Below are 20,148 nucleotides of genomic sequence, written 5' to 3'. Positions count from 1 at the left end.
ACCCCTTAATCAGCTCGCCTTCTGCTCAGCCAGGATTGAAAAATGCAACTCTCCCAAATTTTCATAATAGAGGAGAAAGACGACAATCCCCCTCACCCTCTCAAATATAGAAAGTAACCAGGATAGTGTCTTTTAAGAATATAACATAAGAAATATGAGGAGTAGGCCTTACGGCCCCTCGAGCCTGCTCCACCATTCAATAAGATCATGGTTGATCTTTGACCTCAGCTCCACTTTCCTGTCCTATCCCCAAATCCCTTGATTCCCGTAGTGTCCAAAAATCTATCCATCTCAATTTTGAATATACTCAACGACTGAGCATCCACAGCCCTCTGGGGTAGAGAATTCCAAATATTCACAACCCTTTGAGTGAAGAAATTTTTCCTCATCTCGGTCTTAAACGGTCGACCCCTTATCTTGAGACTATGATCTCGAGTTCTAGACTCTCCAGCCAAGGGAACAGCCTCTTAGCATCTACCCTGTCAAGCCCTTTAAGAATTTTATACATTTCAATGAGATCATTTCTCACTCTTCCAACTTTTGATAGTTACCTCTACCACTTTTCCCTCCCCTCTCTTCCTCCTCCCACATTGGTTCCATTATTCCACACTCTCTATCCCTGCGAGACCTGAAAAATTCAAATTGGTCTTGACTACCTGTATACAAAGCCACAAGAAGCTTTAAAAAAAATATACAATGCATACATATTAATTTGCTAAATTTATTTGAACAAATCAACTTAGAAATTCATCGCATTTTAACAAACTTTAGAACATGTAAACATACTTGCTATGTTTCTGAAACAGGTATAAATACATTTGTTTAACTTTAGTAATCAAGGTAATTACGAAAGCACAACAAATACCACGTCATAACCAATTAAGGCAGGTTACTGGGAGCATAATGACACGCATTATCTAAACTTTGCAAAACCTTAGCAATCTGGTGCCACCAAACTAAGTAACAGTCATGATACAGTAAGTTAGTGGGCTAAGTACCATTAGTATCAGCTCGTTTAAACTTATGCTCCATCTTCTTTCACTGTGCAGCATGAACATTTTACACCCATTCAAAAACAATAATCATGGCTTACTATGATCAGATTAACTCAAGTAGGTGGTGTAAAATACCATGGTCCTTATCAAGAGAATGTACGTTTGGTAAAGTTATTAAACAATGCACATGGCTTAACATGCACGAGTCATTTCTAACGATACTCAGAGATGCCAACACTGCAAAGTAGAAACTGGAATTTTACCTGCAGGGTTATGGTTTAGGTTCTGACCAGACTATTTAACTTTTATAATTTGTATTTTTTAAAAAATATATTTGTGCTTCAACTCTGACCGCTATTTTTAATCTTTTATTTCAAGTATTTCCATTTGTTCTTATCCAATTTAACTTTTTTCTTTCTCTCTGGTTTTCTTATCTGCGATGAGCTGTTTGAAAGCACTAGTACTGAGCCCCTTTGATTAACAGCAGTTTTCTCTGCTGCCAATTCATTTGATTTATGCTGTTTGCGCAAAGTCTAATGGCTGATTACTGAACAGTGTTAACACCCACAAGTCTCTTGGGAGCAAGGGGGCAAATTTTGGAAGAACCAAATTGCAGGTTAGACAATCCCACTTTAATCATCAGCGGGATGGCATCTTGAGACAATTTTTTTTAGAAAATATCTGTCTAAACAGCTGGATATTTTGCAGTGCCGTTCCAATGTTAATTGACCCCAAACATCATATGCCACTACTAATCCTCCCCCTCCCACTCCACCCACTGTTACGAATCAGCATTTAATGATTCTTAGAAAACTGTAATTTCCCTTTAGATTATCTAAACACATTTCTCTCTACACACTACAGGTTAAGGCAGTAAAATGTCATTCCTGATATAAATTGAAATTCTGTCCACAAATATTAAAGCCATCTAAATGTTTATCTTCCCTTTTTCCTTCTGCTTTACGCTCAACCCTATACCGTTTTAACACCATGTGATCTACATTTAACTGTGTTTTTCTAAAGTGATGTGCTCACTGCAGCTCAGAGGCTCTCCCACTCCCTCCCAAGAAAAAAAACTGCAGCTTTCATTCCTTTGAAAATTAAACCCAAGTTTGGCAAAGGGGGGGGGGGCGGGGCGGGGGGGAAATAGAATAGCAAAATCTCTCTGGAAATTACTCTTCATATGGCTCTTTTCTGAATTTAAAAGTCAAACTTTCAGTTGTAAATTTCTAGTGTGGAGCGAATGGTCAGAATATATGATTTGGTTCTGCACAGATTTTCCTAAACCCCTTAAAAAAAAATTAAAAAGAAAAAACAAAATCACACATTTCCTAGTGTCAACAAACTTAGACCCAGCATAAAAGTAGCTGTAGACAGCATCAGTGTGTTTCACTTGAAGTTTGTTACATTGTATCAAATCAAGTTGCTCATGCGCATTGCAATAGGTTTTAATAAAAATTACAGTCAAATTTTCTTCTATAAAATTCTGTACATTTTCACAAATTATTGCATAAACAGATTTTTTTTTCTTCAAGATCATTTTGCATAACAACTGACCACTGAATACAAAAAAAAAGCTCATGTTTCCCTTCTTGCTTTCTTCTTCTTCTTGATCTGCTTAGGTGACTCCCAGCTCTCTTCAGATTTCGCTGAAACGAAGAAAATATAGGATTGGGACAGTGGGCACGACTAGTCACGGTAATACGTATCTTTGATCGAAAGGACGCACTCGTACGGTTTCCATAAATAGGAGCACTGTAGTAGGAAAAGCGGCAACTTCCACATTAGTCATACTCTGAATATTTAACCAGAAGTCACGTTAACAGAACAATGCTGTTTCATTCTGCGGTGACTGATGAAACAAACATCTAAGACAGACACATTATTCACAGAATCAAATAATTTTTAAAGCTAGATGACCACACAAGAAATCATTGAAGACTTGTCTTTAAACGTGCATGGCAGAAGAAAAACAAAGTCAGAGTGATTTTAAAGTTATTGCATTGAGTTTTTTTTAAATTATAAAAAAAAGTGTTCTTCTTTATACAATGCATTGCCTCTGCTGAAGGCAACAGGGGTGTCCCTTTTGAAATCAGTGCTAGCCGCTTCAAACTATTTCTCTTTATCTGGACAGGTAGTCATTTCATAGATGTGCGATCAGGGCTATCGGCGTAGTGTTCAACGAGCCTCCCCCAGTTCTTTCAAGAACGGGGGTTCGGAACTATTATTACACACGTGACCCACCTTCTGATTCTGCCTTGCTGTGTCTGGAAAACGACTACTTTCTACAGGACGATTCTCTGCTCGGTCTTTCCTCTTCCTCAAGCTGATTCCAGCCAGACTGGGCAGAGCGAGTGAGCTTTTCGTCATTTCAAGACATGGCGTTTGGGTACATGAAATCACTCTTGCACTGACATTCCCTCTGGCCACGATAGCATTTTAATAGATTGTGTCCCACAAGGAGTGATCTTGAGGTTAGAGGTAGCGTCAATGTAATGGGACGATTAAAGACATTTTAGTGCAATTAAAAAACACTATTGAAGCATCTCAGAAACTTAGCTCTTGGTGCTGGCCAAACCGCTTTACAACAATTCCAAAAAGTGCTGCTGTTAAAATTGCACAATCTGCGCCTTTAAAATTGGAATGTCCAACATCAAGTGCTTTTACAAACCAAAACACAATGTGCCAGCCATTCTTTACAGTAACATTGATCTCTTCATTTCATAGATGTACGACCAGGGCCATATCATAATATGATTAGGCAGAGTCAACATGGTTTTAAGAAAGGGAAATCGTGTTTGATAAATCTATTAGTGTTTTTTGAGGGTGTAACTAGCAGGGTAGATAAAGGGGAACCAGTGGATGTAGTATATTAGGATTTCCAAAAGGCATTAGTAAGGTGCCACAACAAAAGGTTGTTACACAAGATAAGGGCTCATGGGGTTGGGGGTAATTTATTAGCATGGATAGAGGATTGGTTAACGGACAGAAAACAGAGAGTAGGAATAAACAGGTTATTTTCAGGATGGCAGGCTGTAACTAGTGGGGTGCCGCAAGGATCGGTGCTTGGGCCTCAGCTATTTACAATCTATATTAATGACTTAGATGAAGGGACCGAGTGTAATGTATCCAAGTTTGCTGACGATATAAAGCTAGGTGGGAAAATAAGCTGTGAGGAGGACACAAAGAGTCTGCAAAGGGATATATACAGGCTAAGTGAGTGGGCAAGAATGTGGCAGACGGAGTATAATGTGGGGAAATGTGAGGTTATTCACTTTGGTAGGAAGAATAGAAAAAGAGTATTTTTTAAATGGTAAGAAACTATTAAATGTTGGTGTTCAGAGGGATTTGGGTGTCCTTGTACACGAAACACAGAAAGTTAACATACAGCAAGCAATTAGGAAGGCAAATGGTATGTTGGCCTTTATTGCAAGGGGGTTGGAGTGCAAGAGTAAGGAAGTCTTGCTACAATTGTACAGGGCTTTGGTGAGACCACACCTGGAGTACTGTGTACAGTTTTGTTCTCCTTACGCAAGGAAAGATAAACTTGCCTTAGAGGCGGTGCAACGAAGGTTCATTAGATTAATGCCTGGGATGAGAGGGTTGTCCTATGGAAGAGAGATCGAGCAGAATGGGCCTATATTCTCTGGAGTTTAGGAGAGGTGATCTCATTGAAACATATAAAATTCTAAGAGGGCTTGACAGGGTAGATGCAGACATGCTGTTTCCCAAGGCTGGAGAGCCTAGAACTAGGGGGCATAGTCTCAGGAGAAGGGATCGGCCGTTTAGGACTGAGATGAGGAGGAATTTCTTCACTCAGAGGGTGGTGAATCTTTGGAATTCTCTACCCCAGAGGGCTGTGGATGCTCAGTTGTTCAGTATATTCAAGGCTGAGATCGACAGATTTTTGGACTCTAAGGGATATGGGGATCGGGCGGGAAAGTGGAGCTGAGCTCGATGATCAGCCTTGATCTTATTGAATGGCGGGGCGGGTTCGAGGGACTGTATGGCCTACTCCTGTTCCTATTTCTTACGTTCTCTTCAGTTTCAAATGATACCCCAAAATTCCAACATGCCAGATATTTAAACCAAGTATCTATCAGATGTGTAATTTTTTTTCTGGGATTGAGGAACTGTGAACCAAGCTGTGAGGAAACTCTTTTTTTTCATGTATTACATTTTTTTTTGCCAATGTTTTTTTATTTTCATCTCATAAAGGCACATTCGCAAGAGCTCTGGGAGGCTCGTTGAACACTATGTCGATGGGCCTGGTCGCACGTCAGTGAAATGACTATCTACTTAGACAAAAAGAAAAGTTTGAAGTGGCCAGCACGGATTTCAAAAGGGACAATCACGCTTGACAAACTTCATAATTCTTTGAGGAGGTAAACAGGCATGGTAGATGAGGGAAATGCAGTGGATGTAGTGTACATGGACTTTAGGAAAGCCTTTGGCAAGGTATCACATGGAGATTACTAGAGAAGATTGAGGGGAATGGAACTGGGTGAGGATAGCAAGCTGGATTAAAAGTTGGTTAGGGGGGAGGAAACAGAGTAAGGGTGAAGGGCGGTTTTTCAGAGTGGCTGAAAGTGGGTAGTGGTGCCCCTCAGGGTTCAGTGCTGGGGCCACTTCTGTTCATTGTGTTTATCAATTATTTGTAAGGACTTGCACAACACCAGGTTACAGTCCAACAGTTCCATTTTAAATCACAAGCTTTCAGATCACAACCATCACAACCTGACGAAGGAGGTAAGCTCCGAAAGCTTGTGATTTAAAATAAAACTGTTGGACTATAACCTGGTGTTGTGCAAGTCCTTACATTTGTCCACCCCAGTCCATCACCGGCATCTCCACATCATCAATTATTTGGATATTGGCCGAGAGGGAGTGGTGCTGAAATTTGTAGGTTATTCTAAAATAGGAGCTATAGCTAATTCTTTAGAAGGCCAAAGGAAACTGCAAAGGAATATTGGTAAAATGGGGGGAAATGAGCTAAAAAGTGGCAGATGGAATTCATTGTGTGAGGTGAAGCATTGAGATTTAAAAAGGTAATTATACTGAGTGCCGTGGAAAAGCAGAGAGAGTGGGGGACACACATTCACAGAACATTAAAGGCATCATCTCCGGTTGATAAGGCTGCAAAAACACGATTAGAATTCTAGGTTTTATCCAGTGGTTCAGAAAATAAAGCCAAGAGGTAGTGATGAGCCTATATAAAACCTTAATAAGACCTCAGTTAGTACATGATGCTGCACTCGGCTCCAAGTTATAGGAAAGTCGTCGTCCTGAAATATTAACTCTGTTTCTATCTTTTTTTTTATTCGTTCACGGGATGTGGGCGTCGCTGGCTAGGCCGGCATTTATTGCCCATCCCTAATTGCCCTCGAGAAGGTGGTGGTGAGCCGCCTTCTTGAACCACTGCAGTCCGTGTGGTGACGGTTCTCCCACAGTGCTGTTAGGAAGGGAGTTCCAGGATTTTGACCCAGCGACAATGAAGGAACGGCGATATATTTCCAAGTCGGGATGGTGTGTGACTTGGAGGGGAACGTGCAGGTGGTGTTGTTCCCATGCGCCTGCTGCCCTTGTCCTTCCAGGTGGCAGAGGTCACGGGTTTGGGAGGTGCTGTCGAAGAAGCCTTGGCGAGTTGCTGCAGTGCATCCTGTGGATGGTGCACACTGCAGCCACAGTGCGCCGGTGGTGAAGGGAGTGAATGTTTAGGCTGGTGGATGGGGTGCCAATCAAGCGGGCTGCTTTATCTTGGATGGTGTCGAGCTTCTTGAGTGTTGTTGGAGCTGCACTCATCCAGGCAAGTGGAGAGTATTCCATCACACTCCTGACTTGTGCCTTGTAGATGGTGGAAAGGCTTTGGGGAGTCAGGAGGTGAGTCACTCGCCGCAGAATACCCAGCCTCTGACCTGCTCTCGTAGCCACAGTATTTATATGGCTGGTCCAGTTAAGTTTCTGGTCAATGGTGACCCCCAGGATGTTGATGGTGGGGGATTCGGCGATGGTAATGCCGTTGAATGTCAAGGGGAGATGGTTAGACTCTCTCTTGTTGGAGATGGTCATTGCCTGGCACTTGTGTGGCGCGAATGTTACTTGCCACTTATGAGCCCAAGCCTGGATGTTGTCCAGGTCTTGCTGCATGCAGGCTCGGACTGCTTCATTATCTGAGGGGTTGCGAATGGAACTGAACACTGTGCAGTCATCAGCGAACATCCCCATTTCTGACCTTATGATGGAGGGAAGGTCATTGATGAAGCAGCTGAAGATGGTTGGGCCTAGGACACTGCCCTGAGGAACTCCTGCAGCAATGCCCTGGGGCTGAGATGATTGGCCTCCAACAACCACTACCATCTTCCTTTGTGCCAGATATGACTCCAGCCACTGGAGAGTTTTCCCCCTGATTCCCATTGACTTCAATTTTACTAGGGCTCCTTGGTGCCACACTCGGTCAAATGCTGCCTTGATGTCAAGGGCAGTCACTCTCACCTCACCTCTGGAATTCAGCTCTTTTGTCCATGTTTGGACCAAGGCTGTAATGAGGTCTGGAGCCGAGTGGTCCTGGCGGAACCCAAACTGAGCATCGGTGAGCAGGTTATTGGTGAGTAAGTGCCGCTTGATAGCACTGTCGACGACACCTTCCATAACTTTGCTGATGATTGAGAGTAGACTGATGGGGCGGTAATTGGCCAGATTGGATTTGTCCTGCTTTTTGTGGACAGGACATACCTGGGCAATTTTCCACATTGTCGGGTGGATGCCAGTGTTGTAGCTGTACTGGAACAGCTTGGCTGGAGGCGCAGGTTCTGGAGCACAAGTCTTCAGCACTACAGCTGGGATGTTGTCAGGGCCCATAGCCTTTGCTGTATCCAGTGCACTCAGCCGTTTCTTGATATCACGTGGAGTGAATCGAATTGGCCGAAGACTGGCTTCCGTGATGGTGGGGATATCGGGAGGAGGCTGAGATGGATTATCCACTCGGCACTTCTGGCTGAAGATGGTTGCAAACGCTTCAGCCTTGTCTTTTGCACTCACGTGCTGGACTCCGCCATCATTGAGAATGGGGATGTTTGCAGAGCCTCCTCCTCCCGTTAGTTGTTTAATTGTCCACCACCATTCACGACTGGATGTGGCAGGACTGCAGAGCTTTGAACTGATCCGTTGGTTGTGGAATCGCTTAGCTCTGTCTATAGCATGTTGCTTCCGCTGTTTAGCATGCATGTAGTCCTGAGTTGTAGCTTCACCAGGTTGGCACCTCATTTTTAGGTACGCCTGGTTCTGCTCCTGGCATGCTCTTCTACACTCCTCATTGAACCAGGGTTGATCCCCTGGCTTGTTGATAATGGTAGAGTGAGGAATATGCCGGGCCATGAGGTTACAGATTGTGCTGGAATACAATTCTGCTGCTGCTGATGGCCCACAGCGCCTCATGGATGCCCAGTTTTGAGCTGCTAGATCTGTTCTGAATCTATCCCATTTAGCACGGTGGTAGTGCCACACAACACGTTGGATGGTGTCCTCAGTGCGAAGACGGGATTTCATCTCCACGAGGACTGTGCGGTGGTCACTCCTACCAATACTGTCATGGACAAATGCATTTGCGACAGGTAGATTGGTGAGGACGAGGTCAAGTAAGTTTTTCCCTCGTGTTGGTTCGCTCACCACCTGCCGCAGGCCCAGTCTAGCAGCTATGTCCTTCAGGACTCGGCCAGCTCGGTCAGTAGTGGTGCTACCGAGCCACTCTTGGTGATGGACATTGAAGTCCCCCACCCAGAGTACATTTTGTGCCCTTGCTACCCTCAGTGCTTCCTCCAAGTGGTGTTCAACATGGAGGAGGACTGATTCATCAGCTGAGGGAGGACGGTAGGTGGTAATCAGCAGGAGGTTTCCTTGCCCATGTTTGACCTGATGCCATGAGATTTCATGGGGTCCAGAGTCAATGTTGAGGACTCCCAGGGCCACTCCCTCCTGACTGTATATCACTGTACCGCCACCTCTGGTGGGTCTGTCCTGCCGGTGGGACAGAACATTCCCAGGGATGGTGAAGGAAGAGTCTGGGACGTTGGCTGAAAGATATGATTCTGTGAGTATGGCTATGTCAGGCTGTTTCTTGACTGGTCTGTGGGACAGTTCTCCCAATTTTGGCACAAGTCCCCAGATGTTAGTAAGGAGGACCTTGCAGGGTCGACTGGGCTTGGTGTTTTGCCGTTGTCGTGTCCGGTGCCTAGTGGTCCGATGCCGGGTGGTCCGTCCGGTTTTATTCTTATTATGACTTTTCGTAGTGAGATTTTACAACTGAGTGGCTTGCTAGGCCATTTCAGAGGGCAATTAAGAATCAACCACATTGCTGTGGGTCTGGAGTCACATATAGGCCACATAAGGGCGGCAGGCTTCCTTCCCTAAAGGACATTAGTGAACCAGATGGGTTTTTACGACAATCCGGTAGTTTCATGGCCATCATTACTGATACTAGTATTTTAATTCCAGATTTTTTTACTTAATTAATTGAATTTAATTAATTGAATTTAAATTCGACAGCTGCCGTGGCGGGATTTGAACTCATGACTCTGGATTTTAGTCCAGGCCTCTGGATTACTCGCCCAGTAACATAACCACTATGCTACCGTACCCGGGTACAGGTGGTACAGATGCTGCCTGGCCAGCGGAGTCTTTTCCAGCATTTTCTGTTCTTATTTCTAGGATTTACCTTAGAGACTATTATCTTCGAGATTAATTTGTAGGTCCACATTTACGGTAGTCATAGACTCGTCGAATCTTACAGCACAGGAGGCCATTTGGCCAGTTGTGTCTGTGCCGGATCTTTGAAAGAGCTGTCCAATTTAGTCCCACACCCCAGCTTATTCCCCATAACCCTGCAAATGAATCCTCTTCAAGTACATGTCTAATTGCCTTTTAAAAGCTCCTACGGAATCTGCTTCCACCACCCTTTTAGGTAGTACATTCCAGATCTTAACAACACTGTGCAAAAAAATTTCTCATTTCCCCTCTAGTTCTTTGCCAATTGTTTTAAACCTATGACCTCTGGTTACTGACCCATTTGCCAGAGGAAAAGTTTCTCCATCCTTGCTCGATCAAAAGCACTCAATTTTGTCCACAAAAAGCAGGACAAATCCAATCCGGCCAATTACCGCCCCATCAGTCTACTCTCAATCATCAGCAAGGTGATGGAAGGTGGCGCCGACAGTGCTATCAAGCAGCACTTACTCACCAATAACCTGCTCACAGATGCTCAGTTTGGGATCCGCCAGGACCATTCGGCTCCAGACCTCATTACAGCCTTGGTCCAAACATGGACAAAAGAGCTGAATTCCAGAGGTGAGGTGAGGTGAGAGTGACTGCCCTTGACATCAAGGCAGCATTTGACCGAGTGTGGCGCCAAGGAGCCCTAGCAAAACTGAAGTCAATGGGAATCAGGGGGAAAACTCTCCAGTGGCTGGAGTCGTACCTAGCACAAAGGAAGATGGTAGTGGTTGTTGGAGGCCAATCATCTCAGCCCCAGGAGTTCCTCAGGGCAGTGTCCTAGGCCCAGCCATCTTCAGCTGCTTCATCAATGACCTTCCCTCCATCATAAGGTCGGAAATGGGGATGTTCGCTGATGATTGCCCAGTATTCAGTTCCATTCGCAATCCCTCAGATAATGAAGCAGTCCGTGCCCACATGCAGCAAGACCTGGACAACATCCAGGCTTGGGCTGTTAAGTGGCAAGTAACATTCGCTCCAGATAAGTGCCAGGCAATGATCATCTCCAACAAGAGAGAGTCTAACCATCTCCCCATGACATTCAATGGCATTACCATCGCCGAATCCCCAACAATCAACATCCTGGGGGTCACCATGGACCAGAAACTTAACTGGACCAGCCACGTAAATACTGTGGCTACAAGGGCAGGTCACAGACTGGGTATTCTGTGATGAGTGACTCACCTCCTGACTCCCCAAAGCCTTTCCACCATCTACAAGGCACAAGTCAGGAGTGTGATGGAATACTCTCCACTTGCTTGGATGAGTGCAGCTCCAACAACACTCAAGAAACTCGACACCATCCAGGACAAAGCAACCCGCTTGATTGGCACCCCATCCACCACCCTAAACATTCACTCCCTTCACCACCGGCGCACAGTGGCTGCAGTGTGCACCATCCACAGGATGCACTGCAGCAACTCGCCAAGGCTTCTTCGACAGCACCTCACAAACCCGCGACCTCTACCACCTAGAAGGATAAGGGCAGCAGGCACATGGGAACAACACCACCTGCACGTTCCCCTCCAAGTCACACACCATCCCGACTTGGAAATATATCGTCGTTCCTTCATCGTCGCTGGGTCAAAATTCTAGAACTCCCTTCCTAACAGCACTGTGGGAGAACCTTCACCACACGGATTGCAGCAGTTCAAGGCGACAGCTCACCACCACCTTCTCAAGGGCAATTAGGGATGGGCAATAAATGCCAGCCTTGTCAGTGATGCCCACATCCCATGAATGAATTAAAAAAAAAACCTCTATTAAATCTCCCCTTAAACCTCCTCTACCCTAAGGAGAACAACCCCACCGTCTCCATTCTCTCCACATAACTGAAATCCCTCATCCCTGGTACCATTCTGGTAAATCTCCTCTCCAAGGCTTTGACATCCTTCCTGAAGTGTGGTGCCCAGACACAATACTCCAGCTGAGGCCGAACCAGTGATTTGTAAGGGTTAGCATAACTTCTCTATTTACAAAGCAAAGTATCCCACATGCTTTGTTAACCGCCTAACCAATTTGTAGCTATTTCTCTCTCCCTCCTCCATTCTCTTCAGAGAATAGAGAATTGTGGTAGAATACGATTGTATGGTCACCAGTAGGCCTCTGGTACTGTAAAGAAGAGACCATTCTTCAGCTGCAAACCAAGCAATGAACGTCAGCAGGCTATTTAACTGCAGAGTCATCAATTTGATTCTCACTTGACATTGGCAAATGCTTACCTTCCAGCCGGCACCGTCGGCTTGAGTTGGAACATGGGCTAATTTCTCCCCCCTCCTTTGGCGTTGTAGCTCCGCCCCGTTGCTGCCTTGGCCGAAATCCACAAGCTCAACAAAGACAGCAGCTGAACCGGAGACTGTCCTGGTGCACTAGCTCAGTATTAGAAACCACACACACTGTGTATTTATCCCAGGAGCCACCACCACTGCTGGTTACAATACTCATGATGTGGAGATGCCGGCGATGGACTGGGGTGGACAAATGTACGGAGTCGTACAATACCAGGTTATAGTCCAACAGCTTTATTTGAAATCACGAGCTTTCGGAGCTTTGCTCCTTCATCAGGTGAGGAAGGAGCAAAGCTCCGAAAGCTTGTGATTTCAAATAAAGCTGTTGGACTATAACCTGGTGTTGTACGACTCCGTACATTGGTTACAATACTGGTAGGTGCTCGGGTTACGTATTGCACAAAATATAATACAAAGCTACAACATCTACAGATTTACAACTCGACTACAACTTGCATTGAAACTGATGGAATCTACAGCAAGTGAGAAACTGCAGAACCTTCTAAATTGCCACAATCAAAACATTAAGTCGTTAACTTAACAAACCATTTCAGTCCCACAATCCAGAAATAAAGCAATGTACAATGAGATCAAAGCAGTAGTCCTCAACATTTATAAAACATTCGAAGGATATGGTGTTCTGAGCTTATTATGTAGTTCGCCTGTTGGTGTATCTGGTGAGCTACTGGATGATAGGAATTCCTCAGTAGTTACAAATCATATCTAGCCTGTATATTTTTTCCCCTTAATTGCGCCATGCTAAATGTTTGTAAGTTGTAACTTAATGTACCTTATAATTTGTCTGATCTTACATAGAATCACACAGCACAGAAACAGGCCCTTAGGCTTAACAGATCCACACTGCTGTTTATGCTCCACACGAGTCTCCTCCCTACTTCATCTAACCCCATCAGCATATTCCTTTCTCCCTCATGTTTATCTAGCTTCCCCTTAAATACATCTATGCTACCCACTTCAACTACTTCTTGTGGTAGCGAGTTCCACATTCTCACCAATCTCTGAGTAAGGAAGTTTCTCCTGAAATCCCGATTGTTTTTATTGGTGATTATCTTATATTTATGGCCCCTAGTTTTGGTTTCCCCCACAAGTAGAAACATCTTCTCCATGTCTACCCTATCAAACCCTTTCATAATCTTAAAAGCCTCTATCAGGTCACCCCTCAGTCTTCTCTTTTCTAGAGAAAAGAGCCCCAGCCTGTTCAATCTTTCTTGATAGATATAACGTGTCAGTTCTGGTGTCATCCTAGTAAATCTTTTTTGCACCTTCTCCAGTGCCTCTATATCCTTTCTATGATATAGAGATCAGTACAGTTCACAGCACTCCAAATGTAGTCTAACCAAGGTTCTATACAAGTTTAACATAACATCTCTGCTTTTCAATTCTGTCGCTCTAGAAATGAACCCCAGTGCTTGGTTTGCTTATTTTTAAATGGCCTTATTAACCCGCATCGCTACTTTTAGTGATTTGTGTATCTGTACCTCTAGATCCCTCTGCTCATCTACCCCATTTAGACTCTTATCCGAGCAATATGGGGTCCCCTTATTCTTCCAACCAAATGTAGTACCTCACACTTACCTATACTGAAATTAATTTGCCATTAAACGCCCCTTCTGTAAGTTTATTAATGTCTTCCTGTGTTTCGTTGCAGCCCTCCTCGGTATTAACTATACCCCCAATTTGGTGTTGGCCGTAAATTTTGAAATTGTACTTCCGATTCCCGAGTCCAAATCGTTTATGTAAATGATGAACAGTGGCTCCAGCACTGATCCTTGTGGACCACCCTTTCCCAGTCTGACTACCTTTAACCCCTACTCTGTTTTCTGTTTTGTAGCCAGCTTGCTATCCATTCTGCTACTTGTCCCTGGACACCACATGCTCTGACCGCAGTCATGAATCTACTATGCAGTACCTTATTGAAGGCCTTTTGAAAATCCAAATATATTACATCTACTGCATTACCCTTGTCTGACCATTACATCGTATACACACACAACCCTGGTCACACTTAGAAAGATTGCAAATACTGACCTTGTGAAGGAGGCAGGCTATTCTGTTTAGTGGCAGAAGCGGATGGTTCCGACTCTGATAGTGTGTCTGGCACTTGGGAAGTGATATCCTGGGAAGAACTTTCCAAAATTACAGCTGGTTCTTGGGTGATTACTACTGGCTGTGCCTCTTCAACCTGAAAGTATAGAATATACTAGAATGATACCCGGACTTCAAGGGTTGTTACGAGGAGAGATTACACAAATTGGTGTTGTATTCTCCAGAGTTTCGAAGGTTAAGGGGTGATCTGATTGAAGTTTATAAGATATAAAGGGGAACAGATAGGGTGGATAGAGAGAAACTATTTCCGCTGGTTGGGCATTCTAGGAGTAGGGGGCACAGTCTAAAAATTAGAGCCAGACCTTTCAGGAGTGAGATTAGAAAACATTTCTACACACAAAGGGTGGTAGAAGTTTGGAACTCTCTTCCGCAAACGGCAATTGATACTAGCTCAATTGCTAAATTTAAATGTGAGATAGATAGCTTTTTGGCAACCAAAGGTATTAAGGGATATGGGCCAAAGGCAGGTATATGGAGTTAGATCACAGATCAGCCATGATCTTATCAAATGGCAGAGCAGGCACAAGGGACTGAATGGCCTACTCCTGTTCCTATGTTCCTATATGACAATTAAAAAAAAAAGACAATTCTGGAAATAAAAGCAGGAAATGTTCGAAATGTACAGATGGAGGTTCCCACCTGAAATGTTATCCCATGGCACTTCAGAGGCTTAAAGAAAAACAGATGCTGAGTTTAAGAAAGAAATATTAGTGGTGTGAGGGGGTGGGGAAAGAGACTCAAAGCTTGGTCAAAGTGATGGGGGAAGAGATGGAGCGGTTTAGGGAGGAAATTACAGAGTGTAGGGCCTAGATAGCTGAAGGTATAGTTATTAATGGTGGGTGAGGGGAGTGGAGGATGCACAAGAGGCCAAAGTTGAAGGAATGCAGATTTCTTGAGTGGTGTAAGGCTGAGAAAGTTAGAGATAGGGAGCAGTGAGGCCATGAAGAGATTTAAACACGATGAGGAGAAGTTTAAATTTGAGGCATCGGGGGATCAGAAGCCAATGTAGGTCAGCGAGCACAGGGGTGAGGGATGAGCAGAACTTGGTATGGGATAGGATACAGGCAGCAGATTTTTCAAAACATAAGAAATAGGAGCAGGAGTAGGCCATTCAATAAGATCATGGCTGATCTTCAACCTCAACTCCACTTTCCTGCTTGATCCCCATATCCCTTGATTCCCTGAGAGTCCAAAAATCTATTGATCTCGGTCTTGAACATACTCAATGGCTGGAGTAGAGAATTCCAAAGATTCACAACCCTCTGAGCGGATGAGGTGAAGTTTATGGAAGGAGCAGGATAGGAGTGCGGCCGGGTGAGCATTGGAATAGTCGAGTCTCCCGGTCGGTTTGCTCCTGGACCCAGCAAAGTCCACCATCCACAGGTCCAGGGTACGTGGAATTGCCGAGCAGTATTGCTTCGATCATTTGCCCATGTTTAAAACTGTAGTTTGCACCCGAGTGATCCTTTAATGCCAACACATGGTAGCTACTGGTACACTGGATGCTTTCTGTGACCCGTGACCACTGTATGGAACATTTTGTTGACATACCCGCAGCCTTATTGCTTTAATTAAATTGTTAATTTTGTTAGCTAGCCTTCCTTAACAGGAGGGAATTGATGTGTCCTCATACAGATGGAGTGCGCCCAAACCTACATTTCCACAAGCCTGTCGTAAAACAGGATTCCATCATCTTGTACGTTTCATTTCCCAACTTCCAAAATCTTACATGGGGCCAAAATTCCTCCATGTGAGCAAATAGTTATAAATCACATTCACCTATTCTATTCCCACTTCCCTTCTACCACCTATCAAATCTCGACAGTTTTCTGCTGCAACCACTAATTCTTGAAATGAATTCTACTACTTCACAAGAATCTTCTCCTGCCCTCTTGTAAAACTCATGCATTTAATCTTATATCTTTGACCCCATAAAGCTGTAGGGATCCAGGGTACACTGTGGGAATGGAGAAGAAATAGGTGGATAGGTAGTAGAGATACATCAGGGTGGGAGGGGATGTATTGAGGGGGATGCCAGAGGGCTCAGTATTGGGACCACTACTGTTGCTAATTTATATAAATGACCTGGATTCAGAATCTCAAGGCAAAGTGGTCAAGTTTGCAAATGATACCAGTGGGGGAGTGGGATCGGAGGATGCAGCACAGAAATTATAGAATGCGTTGGATAAAATATGTAACTGAGCAGAGCAATGGCTGATGAAATTTAATACAGTCAAGTGGAACGAAATGAACACAGCAAGAAGAACAATAAACAACACACGCATTCTATGAACGTAGCTGAAACAGTTAAAAATGAAGCAGAAAGAGATACAAGAGTCTCAGTAAACTCAATGCTTGGCATATCCAACCAATGCAAAGCAATCAACAAAGCCAAAAGGATGTTGAACTACGGGTCATAATAGTAGACTTTAAGTTAGAAGAAGTTGGGAGATGAAAGGGAGATAGTCAAGAGCTAGAGGCAGTGTAAAGAAGAGCCACAGGGCTGATGCCTTGTGTCAAAGGACTCGGTTATAAGGAAAAACTGGAGCAACTTAGACTTCTCGGCCTGGACAGGTAGCATCTTAAGGGTGATCTTAGAGGTATACAAGATAGTTAAGGGAATGGAAAAGGTAAATCATTCATTTTAAGTTGTGAGAGCTGAGATAAGGGGTCTTAGATTTAAAGTAGTAAAATGTAAATTTAGGACTAATGTCAGGAAATTCTTTTTCACACAGAGTGGTCAATGAATGGAACAGTCTTCCAGGAAGCATATTGGAGGCAAAAACCCTGGAAGCTTTTAAGAAATAACTGGATGCTGAAATGGAGGGACTTTAGGATGTTTCTGGATGGATGAATTTAGATGGGCCGAATGGCCTTCCACATTTGTAACTATCTTGCGATCTTATGGACTAATTGCTCGTGTGATATATTAATTGAAAGCTTTGCTGAAATCTAAATAAGGCGAGTTATTTCTTCGAAGAACTCCCAGTAAATTTGTCAGGCAAGGACTACCCAATAACTTGTGCTGACTCCCTCTTACTATATTGTACCTATTTGGTGATACATTGTCCTCTCTTTTGGAATGCTTTCTAATATTTTACCCACAACAGACGTCAGACTCACTGGCCTGCAGTTTCCTGGGCTTTCCCTATGTCCCTTTTTAAAGATTGGTGTTACGTTAACTACTTTCCAGTCCTCAGGCAAAATCAGTAAGCTTCCATTGTTTTAATAGGATAGGACAATTTGAATTGATAATATTCATCAACGTTCAAAAGTGTAGCTCCAGAACCTTGATTCTGTAATGGGAAGCCAACAGGACAGTGAGCAGACAGATTAGTTACTGAAGATCCAAAGGAGTGTGAGGAATAAAGCACTAAGCAAGGGATCAAAGTCTATCCAGTGATGGAGACAATTTGTATTTATATAGTGTTTTTAATGTTGGAAAATGTCCCAAGGGACTTCACAGAAGGATCAAACAAAAAATGGACACTGAGCTGAGGAGGAGATATTAGGAGGGGTGACCAAAAGCTTGGTCAAACAGATGTTTTTCAAGGAGGGTGTTAAAGGAGGTGGAGAAGCGGATGGGTTTAGAGGTGGAATTCCAGAGTGTGGGGAGTGGGCAGCTGAAACCTCGGCCGCCAATGGTGGGAGAATAGTGGTGGGGGGCGGGGGCGAGAGGGAGAAAGGGAATGCACTAGAGGCCAGAATCAGAGAAATGGAGTTCTGGGTGTTCGGGTAAATTGTAGTATTGCAGGAGTTTACAGAGATAAACAGACACAAAGCCATGGAGACACTTAAACACGAGAATAAGAATTCTAAATTTGAGGAACCTGGAGCCAATGTAGGTCGGCAAGGGCAGGGGGTGATGCACGAGGAGGACTTGTTACGAGATAGGATACGGGAGAGCAGAGTTTTGGATTAGCTGCAGTTAAATGAAGTTGGAGGACGAGACACAGAAAAAGAACCAAATGAGGCGCTAAATTAACTTTATTCATCAACTTGGAAGAGGAGCTCAGTCATTTAAATCCTGTGTCTCTGGAATCTTCAAGATTTCACATGTGAAATCCAATTTTTAAGTCTGTCATTTACTAAACATTCACAAGCTCTAACGTGCTAATTCTTACCTCAGCTGGTTCACTAGTGCATATGGTTTCAACAGGTGGAGCAGCAGTCTCTTTTTCAGGCTGGGCTTGTACAACAAGCTGCTCCTGATCTCCACTAACGGGCTCCTTCTCTTGCTCCTCGGTCTCCTTTTATAAATTAAGAAAAAATTAAATTGTAATACACTTAAAAGCGCAGGTGAGGATTTCTTAATTTTCAAAACTTGTCTGATGGAAATAGAAGTTAGTGACACAGAAAATTGCTTACTCTGGCACTGTAATCCCTGCACATAATTTAGGTCTTTGGAATCATTTTCACCTCTCTCCCTTTCTCTCTTCCCTCTCTCCCCTTCCCCCCCCCCTCCCACCCCACCCCGATCTTCCCATTTTTCTTCCTTCCCTCTCCTGCTGAGGATAAGGTTCTATATGTGCCAGATAACCTAGGGTACCGAGGTGGCCAATCATATTTCAACCTAGACAGTGTTGATGGGCAATTCAACTGTGAAAGGCATCACAGCCAACCTGATTTTACCACCCCGTCCAATGTCCACACACAGATTTGCCAGCAGGCTGATGGTGCTTCCAAGCTAGGAAGGAACAGGGCCAACTGCAGCAACACAAATGCTAGGAAGGAACAGACTGCAACATCCCTACTGCTTCCCTAGTTGAGAGATCAATTAACTCAACATTGGCCCAGGATCATCCCCGTTTGTATTCTCAGGGAAGACCTGCATTCATATAGTGCCGCTCATGTCATCAGGACATCCCGAATCACTTCACAGACTAATTGATTACCTTTGAATGTGCAAGTCACTTTTATGCTGCCAATTTGTGTACAGCAGGGTCCCACAAACAGCAATGATTTGAATGACCAGTTAATTTGTTTTTTGGTGGTTCTGGTTGAAGGATGGATGTGGGTCAGGACATTGGGAAAACTCCCTGCTCCTCTTCACTTTAGTGCCATTGGATCTTTTACAGCCAACTCAACAGGCAGATGGGGGTCTTGGTTTAAAATATCATCCAAAAGATGGCACCTCCAACAATGCAAGCACTCTCTTGGTGCTGCAATGAAGTGTCAGGTTAGATTACATGCTCAAAATCCAGAGTGGGGTTTGAGCACATGATCTTCTGAGGGTTAAAAGCGCTACCACTGACCCAAACTGACACACATGGTTTATTTACCCATAACATGCTATTCCTCTTCATAGAATCATACAGCACAGGAGGCAGCAATTCGGTCCATCGTGCCTGTGCTGGCTCTTTTGAAAGAGCTGTCCAATTAGTCCCACTCCCCCGCTCTTTCCCCGTAGCCCTGCAAATTTTCCCCTTTCCAATTCATACTCTTACGTTAGTCATTCAATTCAAATTATCTGATTAAATTTTTTAGCCCAAAATTTCCAATTTACTGTATTATTTATGTTGCTTAATTCAGATGATTAGATAATTCAATTTTTTCCAGTGCCAATAACAACTTGGAATTGTCAGTAGGCTTGTAAACTAGTGGGGCGGCTAGGGACATCATTCTGAATACAAAACAAAATATCTACTAAATCCGTAACACCCTGCAAACCAAAAAAAGGTTTAGCATAGTGCCTGTTGTAGAGACAATTGCAGGCTCTTTGTGATGCTAGGGATGGAATCACATCACTTATTGTGACCCAGACTGTATTATGGCCAAGCAAACTGTAAGCAAACCCATAGGATTCCAGTAAATGCAGCATTAAGAAAATTAATGTTTTCCAAAAATAGCTATAAAACAAAACACATCGTGGTGATGTTTAAATATAAATTAAATTGTTACAATTAATCAATTTAACCCAAGGCAAAAACCCAAAGGACCGACCTAAACTAGTGTTGTCACATATTGTACCATGA

The 20,148-nt window shown here is 43.8% G+C and overlaps 1 protein-coding gene across 1 annotated transcript in view; it reads right to left on the bottom strand.

Moving 5' to 3' along the window:
• Window positions 1-707: 707 nt before the first annotated feature.
• The window catches only part of mtdha (metadherin a), a 90,709-nt gene continuing 71,268 nt past the window's right edge, over window positions 708-20,148 (bottom strand). The window contains exons 10-12 of the mRNA XM_067978001.1: window positions 18,298-18,423; window positions 14,096-14,249; window positions 708-2,644 (exon numbers count right to left, since the gene is read on the bottom strand). Of these exons, the coding sequence (XP_067834102.1) occupies window positions 2,574-2,644; window positions 14,096-14,249; window positions 18,298-18,423 (351 nt within the window). The 3' untranslated portion in view covers window positions 708-2,573. The remainder of the gene's footprint in view (window positions 2,645-14,095; window positions 14,250-18,297; window positions 18,424-20,148) is intronic.

This window comes from Heptranchias perlo, chromosome 3 (assembly GCF_035084215.1).
Source record: "Heptranchias perlo isolate sHepPer1 chromosome 3, sHepPer1.hap1, whole genome shotgun sequence".
Classification (NCBI taxonomy): Eukaryota; Metazoa; Chordata; class Chondrichthyes; order Hexanchiformes; family Hexanchidae; genus Heptranchias; species Heptranchias perlo.
Note: the sequence above shows the minus strand (reverse complement) of the source record. Positions and strands in the feature narration are given on the sequence as shown.